Raw genomic sequence first — 21,637 nt, 5'->3', positions numbered from 1 at the left:
TCCCTAGCTGTAAAGTGGGGATAAGGATACAGAGCTCCTTTGTAAAGTGCTTTGAGATCTATGGATGAAAAGCACTAGATAAGAGCTAGGGATTATTAATTATTGTTATTATTACCCAAGAGAAAACACTTTTAGTTGCAAAGGCGTGCTAAGACACTGCTAAATTAGAGAGGAACGATGATCCAGTGGTTAGAGCACTAGCCGAGGTCCTGGCATCAGTTCCAGCTCCACCCCAGATTTCCCACCTTGTCTAGGACAAGTCACTGAGGCCTGGATGCACAGGAGTTAGGCGTTGTGACACCCAGTGTCATGGCCCCTAGACAATTACTGCAATTCACAAAGCATGAGTTAGGCTCCTGTACAATGAATGGGGAGAGAAAGGCAGGTAGATTGCAATTCACAAAAGTCAGCCCGCTAGGAAGGAAGCTGCCTATGCTAGGCAATGGGAGATGCCAACCTGAGGGATATGTGCTGAGCCTTCCCCCCTGCCTCCCGCAGAGGTTCCTACCCCTGCTAGCCATTCTCAGCTGTTCACTGTTTCCTGAAGTCAGGCACCTCTGCAATTTTAGGGGGGAGGCAGAGAAGAGGAGGAGGCATTCCCTAGTAACTTTTAGCCCAGTGGTTAGGGTACTCCCCTGGGATGTGGGAGACCCCCAGCTCAAGTCCCCCCTGCTTCTGGGGGAGGTGGAAAGGAAGTTGAGCAGGGATCTGCGATCTCTCAAGTGAGTGCCCGAACCACGGGGTTATGGGATATTGTGAGATGGGGCTCCCTCAGGCTCTCCTGACAACACTATTGCACTATGGATAAATACTTGGTCATTTGGGCGAGAGAGAGCCCGCACACATGAGACTGACTCAATAGCCTAGTGGGCAGAGCGCTCACCCAGGATTTGGGGGGCCTAAAATCTGGTTCCCTGGTTCCAAAGACTCTTCTAGTATTTATCCACAGTGCAACAACTTCAACAGGAGAGTCTGAGGGAGCCCCACCTCAATATCCCACAGTCCCATGGTTCAGGCACTCACCTGAGAGGTGGTGGATCCCAGTTCAATCCCTTCTCCCGCACATACGCGGAGGGGAACTTGAACCTGGCTGTCCCACGTGAGTGCTCTAACCACTGGGCTAAAAATGAGGGAGGTCGTCCTCATCTGCGGTTTTGTGTGAACTCACCCAAGGGGCCCAATCCGGTAGGTGTGCTCAGGGGGATCTTACCAGATAGGGCCCAGCACCAGAAGTAGGCAGCTGAACACCGGTCTTCCCCCAGTTTGTAAATCACTCTGGAGCTTACGTGGGAGGTAGGCAGCAGATGGCTGGAGACAGGCAGCGGTACGCATGCTCAGAGGCAGAAACATAGGCTGTGAGGGAACTTTTACTGCAAAAATGTAGATGTCAAGCGAGTTTGGGCACCTACAGGGTTGAGTGGGAGTTTTGTGCATTGCAGGGGTCCCGAAACTGGGACTTAAGCACTAAACTCCTTTTGTGCATCCCGGCCTAAGCCTCTGTGCCTCAGTTCCCTATCTGTACAATGGGGATAACAGCACTGTGCATTCTGTGAGGATAAATACAATAGAGAGTGGGAGGTGCCCAGATACTGTGGTAATGAGGGCCAGAGAAGTACATTAGAGAGAGAGTTCATTCCCAGCTGTTTGGTTTGCACTGAATGAATAGTCCTCCTAAACAATTTACATTATGAGCTTGCTGCAGCCATCTTAAGTCTGGCTGTCGAGCCTTCACAGTGAAGAAAAGCTTGTCGTTGGCCTGCAGGTGGTGTGTACTTTTATCTAGGTGAGACCATTTTCCTTCCACACTTGTGAAAATGGGAGTCAGCATTGTGATGAAGTGAGGGTTTCCCCTTGTTATGTTGTACATGAGCCTGTGTGAGTCTTACTGTTTTGCATGAATACTGTGTGTACCTCAGTTCCCTGTGTATTGCACCAATGCCTAGGTGGTGGGAATAAGAGTGTGTGACTTTTGCTGAGACCCTCGGGAGCAGGTGAGGTGGCTCCAGCTGCCTGCATGTAAGCGATGGCCGATGCCCCTCATAACTTGAGAATCAGGAGGGGGATGCAACCAAGTGACACATGGCCCATGAAGCAAGACGAAGACCAGAGGAAGGGCAACGGGGGTGTTGGAGGTCGGGTGGCTGGGAGGGGTCAGTCTCCTGTTTGGAACTCGGAGCGGGGAGTCTGGAGCACCGAGCCCAGGGTCCACTTCAGATGGACTTTGCTGCAAGTTCCTGATTTCTGTGCTAGCAAACTCTGTTCTATGCTGTGTTCCTGTTGACTAATAAACCCTTATGTTTTACAACACTGGCAGGGAGTCACTGCTGAGTGCAAAGTTGGGGTGCAGGGACCATCTGGCTTCCCCAGGGGGCCAGTCAAGGTGGACCTGCTGCGGGAAGTGTACGGTAAGAACAGGGGTGCTGAGTGCTCTGAGGTCAGACCCAGGAAGGCCATAGCCAAGGAGGGTTTTTGTCCTGGACAGCGTACCCTGAGAGGAGTCACTTTACCCAGAGTCCTGTCTGGCTTCACATTGAACAGTTCCAGAGCATGAGGCCTGTGACTCTGTGACAAGAATTTTCTCGAGCACTTAGATATTCTTGGCAATCTCCCACACAAGCGCTGACTCAGCCTGCCTCTGCTTAGCTTGGTGTAGCCACGTTGGTCCCAGGATATTAGAGAGGCAAGGTGGATGAGGTAATACGTTTTACTGGACCAACTTCTGTTAAACACCTTGTCTCTCTGTGTAGCTTCTGAGGTCTGATAAGATCAAAGCCCAGGGTCGTATATCTTGCATCATCTCTTTAGCATCATGATAGCTCTAGAAGTCAAATTATAATCAGTGCCCTTTGTAATTGGGGAGTTTGTATCTGTGGCACTTGCTACAGAATTGTAGTCCTGAATCTAAAAAAAAAAACGGTTTGTGGATTCGTTCGGGAGATAACTTGGAAAACAAACCAAATGTAACCATTGCGGTGTCACTTACATCAATCTGCCTGACACAATAGCTCTGAGTGGTATGACTTGTCCCATTTCTCTCCATCAGGGCCTTGTGGACTCCATAATTCTGCAGCCACAGAAGATGGCATTTCAGAAAAATGCCATTCAGTTCAGCGTTTTTGCTGCAGAATGAGCTGCAGCCTGGTGTTTGTTTCCAGTTTCCCCGCCCTGCTGGAACCTGCCTGCAGCTTCCTCTTGATCTCCAGCGTTCCCCACAAGAGAAAGGGGGAGGTGGAGTGGTGGAGTGGATTGCAGGGCATTCTCTGTGCACTGGTCCATGGAACCACGCAGCCAAGGCATGGATAGCCAGAGATGGAGTCAGGGGAGCCAGAGGCATAGATTGGCAAGCTAGTAAACCTGGACTGCAGAGCAACTGAGAGCTGGGAAAATGAGCCACTGAAACTGGGGCTACTGACTCCTTCCTTCCCTAGCACACAGGGGAAGGAGGAGGTGGTTTTGGACTGAGTCACTGGCTGTCATAGGAGCAAAGAGCCAGAGAATGGAGCTGAGCTGCCTAGAGGGCATAGTGAAAATCCATCTTCAACCCTAATCATTGTTGAAAATCATCAACAACTAATTTTGTTTGTGAGTATTTTTCAACTGTGAGCAACAGGAGTATGTGCGGGAGGGTGGAAAGGGAGGCAGAGAGAAATATGCTGGTAGCTGGATAAAGTAACATTGCTATGGAATGTAAGGATTTTGCTGCTGCAGAATTTGGTTTGGTCATGCTGCAGCCTTGATTATCATTTCACCTCATATCGGAGTTCAGCCGTGTAAACCCCCCGAACGGCGCATGAGCGATGGGAATATTTGAAGTAAAGCAAAAAGAAAAGGAGGACTTGTGGCACCTTAGATACTAACAAATTTATTTGAGCATAAGCTTTCGTGGGCTGCTACTCTGAAACCTGAAGTAAAGCTGATGATATTTCCATACATAGACCAGTCATAAATCATGATCACAGCTTGGGTACATAAAGTAAATGAAATTCCCATTTACAAATAAAATTCAGCAACTCAATATTTAGCACTGCAAGCCCTCAGTGAGCATTCAGCACACAACACCAGGCCAACGCTGATCAATTACCCTCCAGCGTCATTCCAGCAGGGACTTTCTGCTTCACGTCATCTCAGCGAATTAGAGAATGTTACGGAGATTCTCTGAGCTCGTTTGGTCCCAGAAACACTTTATCTGATTCAGGTCAGGTGAGAAACTGGGATCCAGTGAGATTTCAAGGGATTAGAAAAGAATTTGCCTCTGGGAAACTCCTTCCTGCATCTGCCTTGGTTAAACTGTCCAGTGGAGACTGGAGTGTTTATAACTTGTCAGTGAGCTCTTTAGAGCTAAAGATGTGAAGGCATTTGCCTGTGGAGGCAAACCAGCCCCACTCCCTGTTCATTGTAGGTACCTGTATATTCGTTGAAAGATTTCCCTGTAAAGGGGGGGAATGGATTTGTCCTAGTTTGCTGCTCTGTGATGGCTATGAAAAGGAGAGTGGGGGAAGTACTGCTTGTTTTTGGTTTTTGTTAACTAAAAATTCAGGTTTTGACTACCATGTTTTTCCTGGAAGACTCTAGAAGAAGTTGGATTATGATATCATGAGCACCAATGAAACATGATTGAATCAAAATCCCTTCTGCTTTGAGTTAGGCCATTTAGAATTTTGTTTTCATTACATCGCCTAACCCAATAAACCAAATATGCCTTTTTAATTACTTACAGTGACCTTATCTGGCAGGAAAATCACAGCAAGAAATATGAAGAAAGAACAAAAGCCAGTCAAGTTAGTACAGACAGAGGGTCGTTATTTAAAGGTACATCCACTCCCACTGAAAGCTTTGGGTTCAGTCTTCAGTAACAGCAGTAAATAATATTTATATTACAGTTGGGCCCATTGCATGCTTGGCACTGTCCCCGCAAAGAGGGAAGACAGAGTCCCTACCCTGAAAAGCATACAGTCCCTTTCTGGTTTGCTGAATACATATAGTAACCACTAGTTAGGCTGTGCTTTCGGATGCATAGCATCCACAGACGGGGCCAGGTTTTAAAAGAGCTCAGCATGCAGATCTCATGTGAAAATCTGGCCACTTATTTTGATGCCTAAATGGAGCTGAGCTCTCTTGCAAATCTGGCTCCGTGTTGATCTGTTTTCCTCAATCAGGTATGTCGGTGATCCAGTAACTTCCTTCCATTTCACATGCTGCCTCCCTGTCACTTTCAGCTAATACCCTTTGGTCCTGGGAAGGCTAGGTAATGGGTTCGTAAGTCTTGAAACAAGGTCAGGCCAGTCAATACATCATAAAGCAGCAATGACGGGCACTTTTTAAAGGTCATCTTTAAACTAATTTATCATTACTCTTTTAAAATAAAGCTTTGATAGCCTAAAAACAACTAGCAATATGCAACAGACAGAACCATTTCAAAGTGTTTGCAGTGCCCTGGACTAGGCGCAGGCCTCGGGATCGCTCACTCATACAGTTTTTGTTGGGCAATCAGGTGTTTAACTATTGTGTTTGGAGTCCCGCAGGAAAGTGATTTCCCATCATGTAGGCTGGAGAGCAGGGACAGCAACTGAAATTAAAGCTTTTACAGCAGAGCGCTCTTTTGCGGGGGGGGGGGGGGGGGGGGCCGGGAGGGGGAGAGAAGAACCTCAATTAAAGAAACTGCCCTGTTCTGATATTTCAGTTGTTTTCAGCTCTATTGAAAACATTTATATTTTAACAAACAATTTATCTCTGTTTTTTTTCTGAAAGCCCCCGTGGCTGGAGTCTGGTAATTACGCAGGAATCTCTACTCGCATTTTAAAAAGCCCAAAATTTAAGTTTCTAGTCGTCTTGTTTGGAGAGAAAAGCTTGAAAAGCTGAACTAGAAGCCCAGGAAGACAACCCAAACGTCATTTTTTTTAAATCTCATGCTGTGTAAGCCAATTTCATGATTTGTGCATGCTTGGGATTGGCAATACAAGGTTCTCCTGTTTTTGTGCTAATTGCGTAATGTTACCTGCTACACGCACAGTTAAAGGTTTGCCCTAGTCTTCGTACATGCAGGTAGTCCCCATGAGTCCAGTGATACCATTCGTGTAGTAGGACGGGTTTACAGGCCTGGGACCTCTGCTTTTAGAAATATAGGCCCAGATCCTGGGCTGCATCCAGCCCAGCTCAGGAGCGGGGGTAAAAGTGGTATTAAATGACCTTTTACACACTGTGCTGTGGGACCAACAGGCTGTTGGGCCAGTGCCCCGCATAGGGTACAGTAGCCTCCGGGAGTAAAGACCCTGAGGACAGCCTCCCACCCCCTATACTCACGCACAGCAGGAGCCAAGAGGGAACCCGCTATAGCAGCTGCAGCCTACCTAAGGAGTCCCACATCCAGGAGGTAGCCTCAGGGTCCAGAACTTCTGGCTTTCCAGCTCTTTTGGCACCACTGTGTAGGGGCCAAGATCTGCCCCAGGTATTGGCCCACAGAATACCCATGATGTGGGTTGCATTACGGGAGGAACCTGGCTTTTTGCATTTCCCTGTTTTAAAAAACTATTATTTAACTGTGCAACAGAATTTTTGCATTAGCGCCTTTTGGGGGGTATTTAGTTTCCTTGTTTTTTTAAGGGGGGAGGGAGGAGGTTAATCATGTTAGTATTTAAATGTTCCCAGTTAAGCTTTCAAGCACCCCCACAATAGGGTGGCAGGGGCAGCTATCCGACTGAGTGCGATGGAAGGAGAGGGGCTAGGGTGAGTTCCTGTCTGTTGCTGGTTGGCTGGAGCCAGTTTCTTGCAAGGCCGGGTTAACAGGGCAGCAACACAGCTGTGAGCAGACCTCTACGCAGCAAGGTGCCCAACTTTATCCCCCTTCCATGTGTGGCCCCATCGTCTTCAGTCGGACTCATGAGAATAAAGGTTATAGGAGCAGGTCCCACGTTGGAAGTTCAGCCATTTGAGTCATCTGCAAATAAAGAACCTGCTCTTGACACTAGGAAATAATGTCCGTTTTTTACCCTTCTGTAACTTCAGTGTCTGAATCCACTCCGCCCGATTCTCCTCTTGCATATGCTGTTGGAAATGAGGAGTTCCTCAACTCAAGGTAACTGCATTTGCTGCTATTCAGCACTCTGCCGTAGCACTTCACAAACATTCATTAATAAAGCACTTTGCACTATTGTGCTCTCAACAAGCTCCAGTTTGGGGAATGAACGTTTGACAGATTTGCAGTCCCGGCTTCCTAGCACCATATTCCTGTCGGGGTATTCCCAACCCTATTGCTTTTCGTAGGCTATCCCTTCATCCTTCCCATCCTATATCCCTGCTATGTGTAACATCTCCATGGTTCCCTTGTTCCTGAGAGCAGCCAAGGAAGCAGATGGATCTGTCATGAAAGGAAGCAAATGAGCCTCATGTTATTCTCTCTCTCTTTCAGAGTGAAGTCAGACCCTCTTCTGTCTCCCCGGGCTGAATATTAAAGCTATGGTGGCATTAGCTTCCTGTGATTGGTTGATATTTTGCTCTGGCAGAAATCAGCACCTGTTGCTGTATATTACTCTGTAGAGACTGAGCCAGACAAGAGGCTGAAGGCAAGACGGCTGCATTCAAGCCCTAGGTATGCCTTTTGTGGGGTTTTAACTTTTTTCAGCGAATACAGGAAAATCCATGGCCACGGAATGCTTGCCTGGAGTCCGAAGTTAGTTGCTGGCTAGCCGGGGATAGATCTGTGTACGGAAAGAGCCTGTAATTCCGCTATCTTGAAGGAGCTGATGGAGCGGGGAAGGGGGCTATTTTTGGAAGCTTCCTTGGTGTGAGTTAGTCGTGGAGTCACACTTCAGATCTTGGACCTGAGCTCGTCTCTGAAAAGTCGTTGCTGACATGAAGGTAGAACTGTAGGATTATTTATATGTTACCTCCATGGTGTCTACAGACATGTTAGGTTCTTTATGGAGTCCTGCACTAAGGCATGTACAACCAACAGACCAAGTGTATGGTTGTGTGCGGGGGAAACACACCATAAGATATTCTTAGGTGAGTCTTTAAAAGGATTCAGAGGGCAAAGTGGAGGAAGGAGTTTGAATAGCAGAGACTATGTGTGTGAGCTGTAATTGCTACATTTGGCCTACGCAGTTGTCACAGTGTTAGTATCTTAACTGCTACTTTGTAAAATGCTTTGAGATCTCAGAGATCTGACCCATGAAACCAAATTCTGTTCTACTGGTTGGTGTAACCTGTTCTATGACCATTTGGACCCTCTACTCTGTTGAACACATGCTCAGGGTTCAGCTGATCGCCATATTTGGGGTCGGGAAGGAATTTTCCTCCAGGGCAGATTGGAAGAGGCCCTGAGGGGTTTTCTCCTCCCTCTGCAGCATGGGGCACGGGTCACTTGCTGGAAGATTCTCTGCACCTTGAAGTCTTTAAACCACGATTTGAGGACTTCAAGAGCTCAGACATAGGGGAGAGGTTTATTGCAGGAGTGGGTGGGTGAGATTCTGTGGCCTGCGTTGTGCAGGAGGTCAGACTAGATGATCATAATGGTCCCTTTGGACCTTAATATCTATGAGTCTATGAGACCCAAGCTGTCAGCTTAGGCTTCCTTGCTTTGTGAAGGCAGGGACACATGATGGGTGTGAATGGGGTTCCAAAATGTCCCTCATTCAGCTGTCGGAATCCTGAAACAATGGTGTCTGTGTGTAAGCACACGCCACCTCCCAGCCCAGAAGTTCTGTCAGATGTGGTACGGTATAAATGGCACAGGTAACAGCCATGAGTGGGACTTCAGGGTCTCCATGAACCACATTTGGTATTGGCAGCTGATAGACCTCTGGTTTGTAGCTGTGTCACAGCCCTAGTCCAGTTCAGCACTTGGGAGGCAGGAGCAGCCAGTGAACTGGCGGAGGAGACGGAGAAATTCCAGCCGGGCTCAAGTTCTGTCGTCACCTCCCTTAACGCTGCCTGGGAAAGGAGGTTTCCTGCAGATGGAGCCGAGCAGCCGCAGACCAGGACGGGAGAGAAATCGATGACTCAGCGCTGAACTGTTGAGACTGAAAATTTCCCTTCCTGGCAGACAGCAGCCTCACTCTCCTGTTTGCACAAAGCTTCTTGCTCCTGCAGCATCAGCCCAGCTTGGGCACAGGGTGAGGACAAGGACTTCATTGTTAGACTAGGGGACACAGAGGGCAACTGGGGCCCTTCATGTCTTCAGGCGTCCCCCTGTGGCTACAATCTTCACAACCAATGGCTGGTGCGGTGCCTAAGACAGGTACTGGAGCCCTGGGGATAGGTTTGCTATTCGGAGACTCTACCCAGGGACAAGGAGCTGAGCCCAGAAAGGGGAGTGAGCCCAGAATTTCAGAACTCACTGTGCAAGCCCTGCTTTAGGAAGAGTCCAACTCTGAACCTCCTAACAGTTAATGCACGTACCTGATGCATCCTGACTGCCCGCTAGCCTTAATCAGTTGAAAATGGGGAGCACAGAAGATTGCATTGGGGAGCAGCAGCACTGAAAGTGTTAATTGCTTTGGGTTTAGCGCATTAGAACACTGGCATTCTGTTAACGATAGCAGGCCGACATTTCTACAGCACCTTTCGCCTCAAAGGGCTTTCGACATGGGAATTGCTTCACCTGTCCCTGCAATGCAGCTGTCTCCGAGGTGGAGCTCTGCGGCAGGACGCAGCAACGCCGCCCAACAGTTAAGAGCAGGTCGCAAAGCAGACGTGGAATTTGAGGGGGAAGTTAGAGACAGTGGCAGTACCCAAATTGGAAGTGGTTCAGAACACCGTGGTTTACACCGCTATTTTTAGAAAATTGCCATAGGGTCTTTAATGATGACACACGGGCTGGATCTCAGTTTTATGTATCCAAATTCCAGTAGAACATGGGCATTTCAAGTGGGGTGCACTGTTCACAGGATCTTAAGGACCTGTGGTGTTTTCCTGCTGTGATCCATGGAATCTTGATCCTTTAAACATATCTATGTTGTAAGGTTTCTGGTGTAATGGGCTGAGCAGCAGACTGGAAGCCAGGAAACTCCTGAGATGTAATCCCAGTGCTGGCCCTGACTCCTTCTGTGGCTGAGTCACTTAACCTCTCTGTACCTCATATTATTCCTCTTTAGAGTAGGCCTAGCCCGCAGCAGGGTAGTGAGAGTGTGTGACAAGTCTTTGAGATCCTCCACTGAAAGGCTCTCTGGAAGTGCTGCGCCTGGTACTGTTTGTACAGCAAGGCTAGTGATTGCTTGCAGCAATGTAGTCACACATGTATATGTTTCAGAGTAGCAGCTGTGTTAGTCTGTATCCGCAAAAAAAGAAAAGGAGGACTTGAGGCACCTTTAGAGACTAACCAATTTATTTGAGCAAAAGCTTTCGTGAGCTACAGCTCACTTCATGGGATGCATTGAGTGGAAAATACAGTGGTGAGATTTATATACACAGAGAACATGAAACAATGGGTGTTACCATACACACTGTTAGGAGAGTGATCAGGTAAGGTGAGCTATTACCAGCAGGAGAGCGGGGGGAGGGGAAAAAAAACCTTTTGTAGCGATAATCAAGGTGGGCCATTTCTAGCAGTTGACAAGAACGTCTGACGAACAGTGGGGCGGGGCGAGATAAACATGGGGAATTAGTTTTACTTTGTGTAATGACCCATCTACTCCCAGTCTTTATTCAAGCCTAAGTTAATTGTATCCAGTTTGCAAATTAATTCCAATTCAGCAGTCTCTCGTTGGAGTCTGTTTTTGAAGTTTTTTTTGTTGAAGAATTGCCACTTTTGGGTCTGTAATCGAGTGACCAAAGAGATTGAAGTGTTCTCCAACTGGTTTTTGAATGTTACAATTCTTGACATCTGATTTGTGTCCATTTATTCTTTTATGTAGAGACTGTCCAGTTTGGCCAATGTACATGGCAGAGGGGCATTGCTGGCACATGATGGCACATATCACATTGGTAGATGTGCAGGTGAACGAGTCTCTGATAGTGTGGCTGATGTGATTAGGCCCTGTGATGGTGTCCCCTGAATGGATATGTGGACACAGTTGGCAATGGGCTTTGTTGCAAGGATAGGTTCCTGGGTTAGTGGTTCTGTTGTGTGGTGTGTGGTTGCTGGTGAGTATTTGCTTCAGGTTGGGGGGCTGTCTGTAAGCAAGGACTGGCCTGTGTCCCTGTGAGAGTGATGGGTCGTCCTTCAGGATAGGTTGTAGATCCTTGATGATGCGCTGGAGAGGTTTTAGTTGGGGGCTGAAGGTGATGGCTAGTGGCGTTCTGTTATTTTCTTTGTTGGGCCTGTCCTGTAGTAGGTGACTTCTGGGTACTCTTCTGGCTCTGTCAATCTGTTTCTTCACTTCAGCAGGTGGGTATTGTTGTAAGAACGCTCTCCTGCTGGTAATAGCTCACCTTACCTGATCACTCTCGTTACAGTGTGTATGGTAACACCCATTGTTTCATGTTCTCTGTGTATATAAATCTCCCCACTGTATTTTCCACTGAATGCATCCGATGAAGTGAGCTGTAGCTCATGAAAGCTTATGCTCAAATAAATTGGTTAGTCTCTAAGGTGCCACAAGTCTTCCTTTTCTTTTTACATGTATATGTGTGTCATTCCGGCACTCCACCTGAATTCCATGGTCTTGGATGCCAGTGCTCCCCCTTGCCAACTGCGTTGTGTGCCGAATGCAATGCATTTCTTTTACCCCTCTCTCTATTTAGCAAGACTCCCTGGAAGCGACATGGCAACAGGCACCTGTGAGGTATTGGAGAGAGACCTGGAGTGTCCTGAGGCCATAGAGGAGCTGCCAGGGCTGGCAGAGAGCATTCCAAGGCTGTCGAGGGAGGACGTGAGAAAAGGTACCTCACCCCCACGGTGACGCTGGTCTTCCCCAGCAATGGATGCACAGGCTATTCTTGCATCCAAGGAGTTAAAAGGCCTTTGGTCTGTGCTGACACCATTGGAAATGTTCTTTGAGGTGTCTTGTGAGGGGATTATATGCTTAAGATCCTGATCTTTGCATTGAGAATGGCTTATTGAAAATTATTAAGTGACCTTAGAACTTGCAGAGAGCTTAGTGCGGGCTTTTCGAGATGTGGTAAGATCCATGTCAGGAATGTAGGCCTTGGACTATTTGCCTCATTCTTTAAAGGTGACCTCTAAAGGAGAAGATATGAGATTTTTATGCACAGTTTTGCTTCTTTATATAGCATTGCATTTTACTTTAAAAAGGCCCAACAGAAGATTTTAAACGTTCTCTTTTCTGCATGTTTGCTTACACTAGGAATTCAGGGCCGTTGCACTCTTTTTCCTAGAACACCGTATGGATGTCTGGGGAACTAGTAGAGTTAAAACATATATAGCAAGAGAGCAACACTGGATTGAGAGGGGAAGTCTTTTATATTCAGACTGCATAAAATATTTTGGATTGTATGGTTCTGGGAATGCCTGTCACTCAAACCCTGACAAACAGTTGGGAGAAAAGCTCTTTTGTTAAAGATTCCTCATTTTTGCATCTTTAATCAGAAAGTGGTTCCAGTCTATAACTCTGGGTATTCTTTGGGATATCAAAGACTCCCTGTTTTCTGGAAGACCAGATTTAACATTCCTGGTATTTCTAATGCAAAACACAAGTAGAATTTTGTAATTATTAATAAATAAATTAGGCCTTCTTTACACATCAGAAAGAAAAAAGGGACAAATTCAATTGTTCTTCTCTTGACATCACCTTTTAAATTACATTTCAGGAATCTGTATTTTCTTACTATTCATTGGTCCATGATTAGTGCTAGGGCGTGGAGGTGGGGAATCTTACTGGTCCTGAAAGTCCTTTGGTAGTCCGAAGGTTAAAAAATTCCAGAGCTTTGATGAACGTTTACACACATCATATGCAATTCACACCCAATCCTGCCCCCCACTGAAACTAAGGAAATTTTGCCATTGACGTCAATGAGGCCGGATGGGACCCGTAAATACTGTAGTTTGCCCCAAGATAGACAGAGCCTCATTAAATTGAGGCATTATTTTAATGAGTTTATGTTGAACATTGATACATGCCAAACAATGGAAATAGAAAATGACAGTTAAGAGCTAAAGAAGGAGAAACCCCATCATGCAATGACTGCATCATCGTATTTACTGTATCAAGCCACCGGAGAAATCCAAGTACCAATCTGCTTTTCCTTTTAACATCACATCACAAATGAAGCATAACAGCCAGAGTCTCAAGATCCAGTCATAAGGACCCGATTTTCAGAGGTGCTTTGTATCTGCCACCAATTGCTGTTTTGGGTGCTCGCTCTGCTAACGCTCAGGCCCCTGGTACTACATGCCATTGGAAAGCTGGGATCCCTTCCGATGGGGCTGCTGCAGGGCTCCAGTTAGTGGGCTGTAAATGTAGCTGTGGAAGTAGGTTGGGGGGGAGTAAGATGGTAACCCAGGGGTCAGTGTCTCTCAGTCTGCTCTAACTAGATATAAACGTTATATTCCACTGGAAAACAAAAATTCTCAGCTTCCCAGGGGGTTATTGTCATCTTCTGTAGTGCAGGGGTTTTCTGAGATCTCAGCTCTGAAGTAAGGCTGGGTTCCTCAGGCTAACTGTATTTTAGATCACTGTTTCAGGAATGACAATAACCAGCATCCAGCCTGCAGCCAGTGTCCTTTTCTAGCCTTGCAGATCATACAGCTGAGACACTGCAGTCCTGGGGGATTTTTCAGGGGATTCTTGTGCATTTTTCAGGGGATTCTTGTGCGTCTCAGGTCATTAGTCACTCAGGCTCTATCAGGTTAGAACAGAGGTGGGCAAACTACGGCCCGTGGGCCATGTCCGGCCCATGGGACCCTGCTGCCCGGCCCCTGAGCTCCTGGCCCAGGAGGCTTGCCCCCTCGCCCCGCAGCCTCAGCTCACCGCGGCCTGACCCGGTGCTCTGGGCTGCGCGGTAGCTGGCTCCAGCCGGGCGGCGCGGCTGCCTGTCCTGGTGCCCTGGGCGCTGCAGCTGTCATGCCACCAGCCACCAGCGCTCCAGGCAGCGCGGTGAGGGGGCATGGAGCAGGGGGGGTTGGCTAGAGGGCAGAGGAGTGCGGGGTGGTGGTCAGGGGGCGGGGGTGTGGATAGGGGGCGGGGCGGTCAGAGGACAGGGAACAGGGGGGTTGAATGGGGGCAGGGGTCCCAGGGGGGCAGTCAGGAAGGAGAGGGGCAGTGGGTGGCAGTCAGGGACAGGGGTTCCAGGGGCAGTCAGGGGACAGGGAGGGGTGGATGGGACAGGGGTCCTGGGGAGGCCGTCAAGGGACAGGGACTGGGGGGGGGGGGGTTGGATGGGGCAGGAGTCCCGGGGGGGCATATCAGGGGCAAGAAGTTGGGTGGAGTCAGATAGGGGGTGGGGGCTGGACCACACCTGGCTGTTTGGGGAAGCACAGCCTCCCCTAACCGGCCCGCTATACAATTCTGGAAACCCGATGTGGCCCTCAGGCCAAAAAGTTTGCCTGCCCCTGGGTTAGAGAGGGAGGCCCTCAGCCATTGCCAGTCAGTTTGAAATACAAAGGGACAGAAAAGGGACAGAAGACCTTAGTGAGCTATACCTCCCCTGCACGGTTGCACCTGTGGCTGCAGTTTCTAGCACTGCCTGACGTTGACCCTGTTTTCGGTGCATCCCTGGAGCAGAGAAGGAAGCCAGGAGGCCTGGCCAGCAGCTAAATGTGTTTTGAGGGGAACATCACTGTTTCTCCCTCAGCTTTTTTTTGCCTGGGAGGTCCAGGGAGTTTGTCCCATCACTTCCAGTAGCCTGGCGCTTGCCAGCTAGAGGCTCCATTCCTACACCCAGATTTTTCTTTTGAAGGCCAATTGGGCTGCTGCTGTGAAAGTGAATTTTCAGTGTGGCAAATTGAGAACTGGCTTTTAACTCCTGCCTCCTACGTCTAATTATATGTGTGAAAACCTGCCTTGCCGAGCGATTACTTATTTGAGAAAAGCACCCAGACATCTTCCCCGGTAATTGCATCCTCTTCACTGCACAACATAGCACTACTTCAGCCCTGGGATCCGGCACGAATTCATGGGCCACGGGCAGCATGGTGACAGTTTTCAAGTACATAAAAGGTTGTTACAAGGAAGAGGGAGAAGAATTGTTCTTCTTAACCTCCGAGGATAGGACAAGGGGCAATGGGCTTAAATTGCAGCAAGGGCGGTTTAGGTCGGACACGAGGAAAAACTTCCTAACGGCCAGGGTGGTGAAGCACTGGAACAAATTGCCTAGGGAGGTTGTGGAATCTCCATCACTGGGGATTTTTAAGAGGTTAGAGAAACAGCTGTCAGGGATGGTCTAGATCATACTGAGTCCTGCCAGGAGTGCAGGGGACTGGACTATATGACCTCTCGCGATCCCTTCCAGTCCTACGAGTCTGTGGTCTATATAGAGGCTAGGACCTTTGGGTCCAGATCACATGCTATGAGCCCCTCGTGCTGCCCATACTTTGTGTTTATAACATAATGTATGTTTTATCTTGCTTGCACTTGTTTTTCACAGATGCTGAGGTGCCACAAAGCGAAGAGGAGCTAAACAGCAGCTCTCATGTAAGTAGCATCTGTCCAGTAACCCTGTTTATAACTATCTCCAGCCTTATGGTCTCGATGCTGAAGGCCCAGGCGATGAGACACTAGACGTTTGCAACAGCCCTTAACGGCCTACAAGAAAGGCAGCAGAGGCCTGGTCTTCGGATCTTGGGGGGTAGGGTGGGCCCTTTCCCAAGTTTTGCCTGCATACTTGGTACATCCAGTTAAATCAGCAGCAGGGCCTTGGATTCTTATGATTTTGATAGATTAAATTAGCCCTGGTGAGAGGTGCTGGATTGACAGCCTTGGAGAGTGAAGGCCTCCGCTTGCCCACAGCAAAGGTGCAGGTGCAGGGCAAGCACCCACTGTATTGTCGTGACAATGTGCCTTAACTCTGGCCAGGAGGGGCTGCCCCTGTACGTAGGAGGGGAGTCCCATGGCCCATTCAGTCCTGGGCCTCAGATTGCCGGAGGGGGGGAGGTTTCTGTTGGGACTAGGCCCACTTCCTATCAATCATTTAACACCGGCCACCACACAGCCATCAGATGGAAGTCATCTGCAGTTCTTACCAAGCTGGGCTGGACCTAGACATGAAAGGCTCCATAGCTCATTGTCCTGATCCCTCCATTCCCTGGGGGAAGAGCTCGGGGCATGTGCTCTCAAAACTTCTGCTTCATCAGCTCCAGGACTTCTACAGGAGTAAGGACGTACAGGCTCAGATCCTCCCTGGTATTTAGGCCCCTAACTCCCATTGATTTCAATGGGAGTTGGGAACCTAAATACCTCTGAGGATCTAGGCAACAGTGCCTTAGAAGGCCTTACAGTAGAAGAGGAAAGCAGCAAGGAAACCATTGCTTGTTACTTGTAGGCATAAGACATAGCTTGGCTCAGGGGAACAGGGAGGAAGAGACCAGTCACAGGTGTGGAAAACTGCCTCCCATAAACTACTAGGGCTAAGGGGTTATGCTCAACTTGGCGTTGTGTGAGGCAGCAGGAGAGAAGATACTGGGCAGGAAGAGCACCGTTACTAAGCATCCAACAAGCAGCAGAATGTGCAAAGGAGAATAGGCTCTTAAAGATTATTGAAGAGCTGGGATGTGGGGTGCAGGTGCTCAGGGGTGCTGATGCAACGGAGAGTTTGGGAAGCTGATGCAGATGCACTGGGGGGTGATAGAGGAATTTCTGGGGTGCCAATACATTGGGCTTGTGGGGAGTTGCTGAAAATACCACTGAGAACGTGATAATGGAAGAAATAAGACTAGGAGCATTTATCAGACCTCCTGCCTACCTCATCCCATAACAGAATAGCAGGAGAGAACCCACTGAAATGAAAAGGAAGCCAATTTTCTGAGAGAAAACCTTCTTTAGAACATCACGGTGATCAGATGGACCAGTACACAGCCCCCTTATGGCCCATCAGGGCACAACTCACCCAGCCTCAGGTATCCGCTGGTAGGTCACAGTCTCTCATGGGGTCCAGTGTAGCTGGGCATTAACCCTCCAGCCAAGGCACCCTTCAGTCCTTTCCAGGGTACTAAGGTCCAAGGAAATCAGGAAGAACCACAACTCAAAACAGGGAAATGCAGCAAACCTTCAGTGGGACCCCACCCTTCTGTTCAGGGCTTTGTCTTCCAATAACCAGTACTCCAGCCGTTCTCCTAAGGGTCGGTTCATCCCTTATCCACCCAGCGACCTACCCCAGTCTCTGGGCTGTAAGCGGGCTTCTCTGCACTCCTTCTGGGCCAGCCCTGCATTGGGCTAGGTCTCCTTCTTTTAACCCCTCTCTCCATGCCAGCAATTTGCTGCAGGGATAGTGGGGCGGGGTCAGTTGGGTCTAGTGACACTAGCTAAGATAAAACTATAAAAGAAATCAGTCCTCCTGCTTCAAGGTGTAAACTAATCCTCAGAGGGAGTCAGGACTGACTCCCTGCAGCAGCTGCTTTCTCACAGTTCGATGATTCCGTGAGGGTTTCCCACCTTCCCCTGAAGCACATTACATTGGCCACAGTCAAATCCAAACTACAGGACTGGTTGGGCTATTGGCTTTATGCAGGTGAGGAAATTCCAATGTTCCCCACTGGGAACAAAAGCAAGAGTCCTTTCTGTCGGCAACATTTAGCTGGAAACATGGCCTCCTCGGAGCTTTGTGGGGAATCACAGCCCACCCATGCGCAGTCAGAGCCAAAGGTATCATCAGTCAGCTGTTGCTGTCACTGATCCGAGTTGACTGGCAGCTCTCCCCCATCTGCTGTGAACCGGTGCCTCTGACACATTTATTGATGAGTCAGTCGTACTGCACCTCTGCAGTTTGATTCATGGGGGAGCCCTGGTCTCTCTGTACCCTAGCAGGAAGGGACTAGAACCAGAACCAGGCCTCGATGCCTAATTTATCTCCATTTCTAAGCTCCCTCTCTCCAAAGGATCCGTTGTCCTCTGGGCAGACACGTCAAAGCGGATTAGCGGCTGCAGCTAAGCAGTTCTGCAAAGCGCTTGTGCTCAGCAAAATGCCTTTTACCAAAGGTTTGGCTCCCATTCACGTGCCAGGGATTCAATCACATAAATAAAATGAACCCAACAAGAGTGTGATTGTATCCTGAGCTCAGCACGGCACTGCTTCCCCCCACAGCCCCAGCCAGTTTCCAGAGGAGGCTCTCTGGGGCGGAGTGGGACAGTGCCCTGGGGGGTATTGTATAACGCAGGAGTGTTTAGATGCAGAGCGAATACAGAAGGGGATTCTAGTAGATCTCTCACACTGTGGCTGATACTCGGACCCTGTCAGGTTCAGCTTCACGGTGGATCCTCAAGCAACATGTCGAGCCTGTGAGATTAGACCGAGAGTGGGGTAATGAATATTTCCCCTACCCCTGAGGTTTTTCCCTTTGTGCTGCCATCTCTTCTCTGGCTTCTAGGCTTTGACACTCAAAGAGCACTTGTTCGCAGGCACTGTACCACCACCATTGGCTCCTCAGCCTGCCATGGCCCGCAGAGCTTGGCAGGCCCTGAATAGGGCCTCATGAGAATGGATCCAGGGGTACAAACGTGGCCCAGCGCAGTCATTAGCTAAACCGCCCACGTGCAGCATAGGGAATCGAACCGCTCCCAAATATAGGCCTTGTCACTTGACCGCAGGGAGAACCTCCAGCAGCTGGCACTAGTATTAAAGTTTTATCCTCTCTAGGCAGCACTCGCTAATAGGCCTCATAATTGACTACGTGTGAGTGAGTCTGGCTCTCTCCAGCAGAGGGCAGTGGTGCATCCCCCCCCCCCCCAATCACATTACAAACTGCAGCCCCCCTCTGTCCTTGTTCCCTTCATTAGACCCACTCTCCCGTCCTCTCTGCCTGCCAACGACTCTTCCCTAGTGGTGGGGCGGGGGGGACGCACTGTAAACACGAGAGCTGTGAGCAGCCCAACCAGCCTTGCCGGGAACTGCGTTGCCGTCTGTTGCGAGTCCCACAGATTGGTCAAGGCCAGGAGGCAGTCTGTCCAGTTCATCCACCTCTGGGGTGGAGGGTGATAGCTGTTTAACAGTCCTTAGTCCTCGATAGTTGGTCAAGAAGTGGAGAAGAATACCGTGCTGAGAATACCGTGCTGGTATATGGAATCAGTCCGCCTTAAACAGGAGGTGTTTGCTAAAGAAAATGGCGAAGTGCAGACAGACAAACGGCCAGGGTTTCACACAGATTGAGTCCCAGCTACGTGTCTCCTCTTTGCCAGGCACCACGTCTTGTCGAGAAGTCTGTGCAGGCAGCATCTAGAGACATCTGGTGGATGAATCATATCTTGCAAACATCATTTCAGATCATTGTAGCTTGTTGCTGAGGGGATCCAAACTGTCTCTGGTTTGGAATGTAGCTAACACACCAGGGAAAAAGCCTCCACTGTTGTGATGACCAGAATGGGTCGGGGCCTTGGTTTTACATCTCATCTGAAAGACAGCAGCACAGCCCCCCCGCCCCAGCACTTTGCTGAGGCATTGGCTCGATAAAGTATCAGAAAGAAGAGTGCTACCTACCAAGTCATTTTCTACAGGAGCAGGCCTCCTCTTAGAGGCCTCCTGGCCTGGCCCAGCCCAGCCCAGCCCAGCCCAGCCCTATTTAACTTTCAGGAGCTGGTGTGATCACAGTACCCTTGCCATTTTTAGCTGAGCATAGCTGTATATGTTCATCTTATTTCTAGCCACCTGTCACATCCTGGCTGAAACGTCCTAATGTAATTGCCTCCATAATGTCCATCAGCGGTGAGTTCCATAAGTCAAGTATACATTGTGGAATGTATTTCTTGTTTCCCATATTCACGTCTTCCAATCATGTGACGGCCAAGGTGCCAGGCACTGAACCAGGGACCTCCAGCGAATACAAGCACAAGCTGTGGAGCAAAGCAGCTTCCTAGCTAGGGCCCTATCAGCCACCTGCGCTCTCGACTGGGGACAGAAGGGGCCCTAGAACACCCGTGCACCAGTGGGTTACAACCACACTGCTTGTTTTTTCTCCATATCAGTTGCAGACAGATCGCTTGAGCGGTTTTGCTTCTCTTCCCCTGGCTGCCCTGTTTGTGCTGGCCATGTGACACATTCACTTTCCTTCATCTTTCAGGGGATAGAGAAGGAGGAGAGGAACACGCTGCACGTCGTCGAGAAGGATCTAGACGAGTTTGTGGAAAGCATGATTGACGCCCCAGTCACGGAGAAGACAGTGACGAGATTAGAAATGGTGGAGGAGACAGCCAGCTCTGCTTCGCCACAAGGTACCCTCGTGTGTAGTGTGCGGGAACATAGTGGATGTACAAATCCTCTCTTTAAAGCAGCTTAGCAATTCTTGTGTCAGTGCGTGAGGCACAAACCCTTCGGTCTCCATTTCTCCCATCAGCCCGGGAGCGCTGAACCCTAAAGCATGGTGATAGAAATGAATTCTCTTCTCCATCATCCTAGTCCAATTCCTCGGGGAGCTGCAGGTATCCACCACCTCTGAAAACCAGGCCGCTTATTGAGCTGCCAAACTTTAGGGCCCTGCTTTTGAAAATGTTGACCTAAGTGGCTTGCCCCTATTGAGTCACTGAGCCTGAAACAGAATCCAGGAGTCCGGACTTTAGTTATCCAGCCGACCCCATGCTGGACAGTTTATAATAGGCCCATTTTGAACCTTGTCGGTAGAGCCACACAAAATTGCACAAACCGGAGTAGCTTGATTCCCTCCCCGCAGGGGGAGCCAGTGAACCCCAGGTGGAGCTGGGTGTGAGGATCCCCACTTATTTCCTCTCCTCCTTAGGCTCCCAGCCCTGCGATGGGGACACTCCCTGCTAGCTGGGATACAACTGGACAGACAGGAGTCCCTTGGGATCGTACCATTATGTCTCCTTTGTGGCCAGACTAGGTGATGTTAAGGGATCCCTGTTCCCCCTCTTAGCATGCTTAGCCCATTCCCCCAGGTCAGGCCTGCTCCCCTACTGTAACATCACTTTCTTTGTGTCTCGCAAGTTCCCAAGACCCTTCCCACGAAAAGGAAGGCCGAGCCCTGCACCATCGGCCCCATGAAGGAGGAGAGCCCCTGGGAGGGGCTTACCCTCAACAAGTGCATTCTGGTCGCCTCCTTTGTCGCTCTGCTAAGCATGGGCTTCCAGGTCTTCCAAGGTGAGAGACGTCAGAACAGCGAGGCTGGGAGCTGCGCAGCATCGAGGGTCGTCCCGGGGAGCAGCCTGTCCTGGGGGGCGCTGGGCTTGGAGACGGACCCCCCTTTGCACACCCAGGGGGCACGGGACCAAAACACAGGACTGGGACGGGGGGGGAGCTAGCTCTGCTGCTGACCATGTAGCGCGTTAATATTAGCAGTGCCAGCTAGACCCCATTGTGCAAATTACACAGCAAGAGCCATCTCTGCCTCAAAGAGCTTACAGTCACCCCAGGCAAGACCGGTGGGAGGGGAAGCAGAGGCACAGAGAGCGAAGGGACTTGCCCAAGCTGGCATAGCAGGTCTGCGGCAGAGCTGGGTCTCCGCACTCCAAGCCCAGGGCCCAGGGATTTTGAGCAGATTGGAAAGCAAGAAGCGAACTCCTGCTGCCAGATAAACTTGTTGGGCGGTGTCCGTACTGGGTCCTCGTGCTAGCCCAGGACAGACGGACAGGGCCACGAGCTG

The 21,637-nt window shown here is 49.5% G+C and overlaps 1 protein-coding gene and 1 long non-coding RNA gene across 6 annotated transcripts in view; both read left to right on the top strand.

The window, feature by feature from the left end:
- Positions 1 to 3,175: 3,175 nt before the first annotated feature.
- LOC125627146 (uncharacterized) lies at positions 3,176 to 5,936 on the top strand. The gene is made up of 3 exons (XR_007353936.2): positions 3,176 to 3,582; positions 4,718 to 4,809; positions 5,749 to 5,936. It is a non-coding gene; the product is annotated as an uncharacterized LOC125627146 (long non-coding RNA).
- A 1,070-nt stretch (positions 5,937 to 7,006) lies between these two features.
- Positions 7,007 to 21,637, top strand: part of JSRP1 (junctional sarcoplasmic reticulum protein 1) — an 18,577-nt gene continuing 3,946 nt past the window's right edge. Inside the window, exons 1-6 of one of the 5 annotated variants that reach the window (XM_048830975.2) lie at positions 7,007 to 7,072; positions 7,406 to 7,585; positions 11,680 to 11,817; positions 15,481 to 15,527; positions 20,102 to 20,252; positions 20,983 to 21,135. In XM_048830975.2, the coding sequence (XP_048686932.2) occupies positions 11,700 to 11,817; positions 15,481 to 15,527; positions 20,102 to 20,252; positions 20,983 to 21,135 (469 nt within the window). In that variant the 5' untranslated portion in view covers positions 7,007 to 7,072; positions 7,406 to 7,585; positions 11,680 to 11,699. The other 4 variants (XM_048830977.2, XM_048830973.2, XM_048830976.2 and 1 more) reach the window with 4 other exon arrangements.

The sequence above is a fragment of the Caretta caretta genome, chromosome 25, assembly GCF_965140235.1.
Source record: "Caretta caretta isolate rCarCar2 chromosome 25, rCarCar1.hap1, whole genome shotgun sequence".
Taxonomy (NCBI): domain Eukaryota; kingdom Metazoa; phylum Chordata; order Testudines; family Cheloniidae; genus Caretta; species Caretta caretta.
The sequence above is the reverse complement of the archived record's forward strand: the minus strand, read 5'-3'. Positions and strand labels throughout refer to the sequence as shown.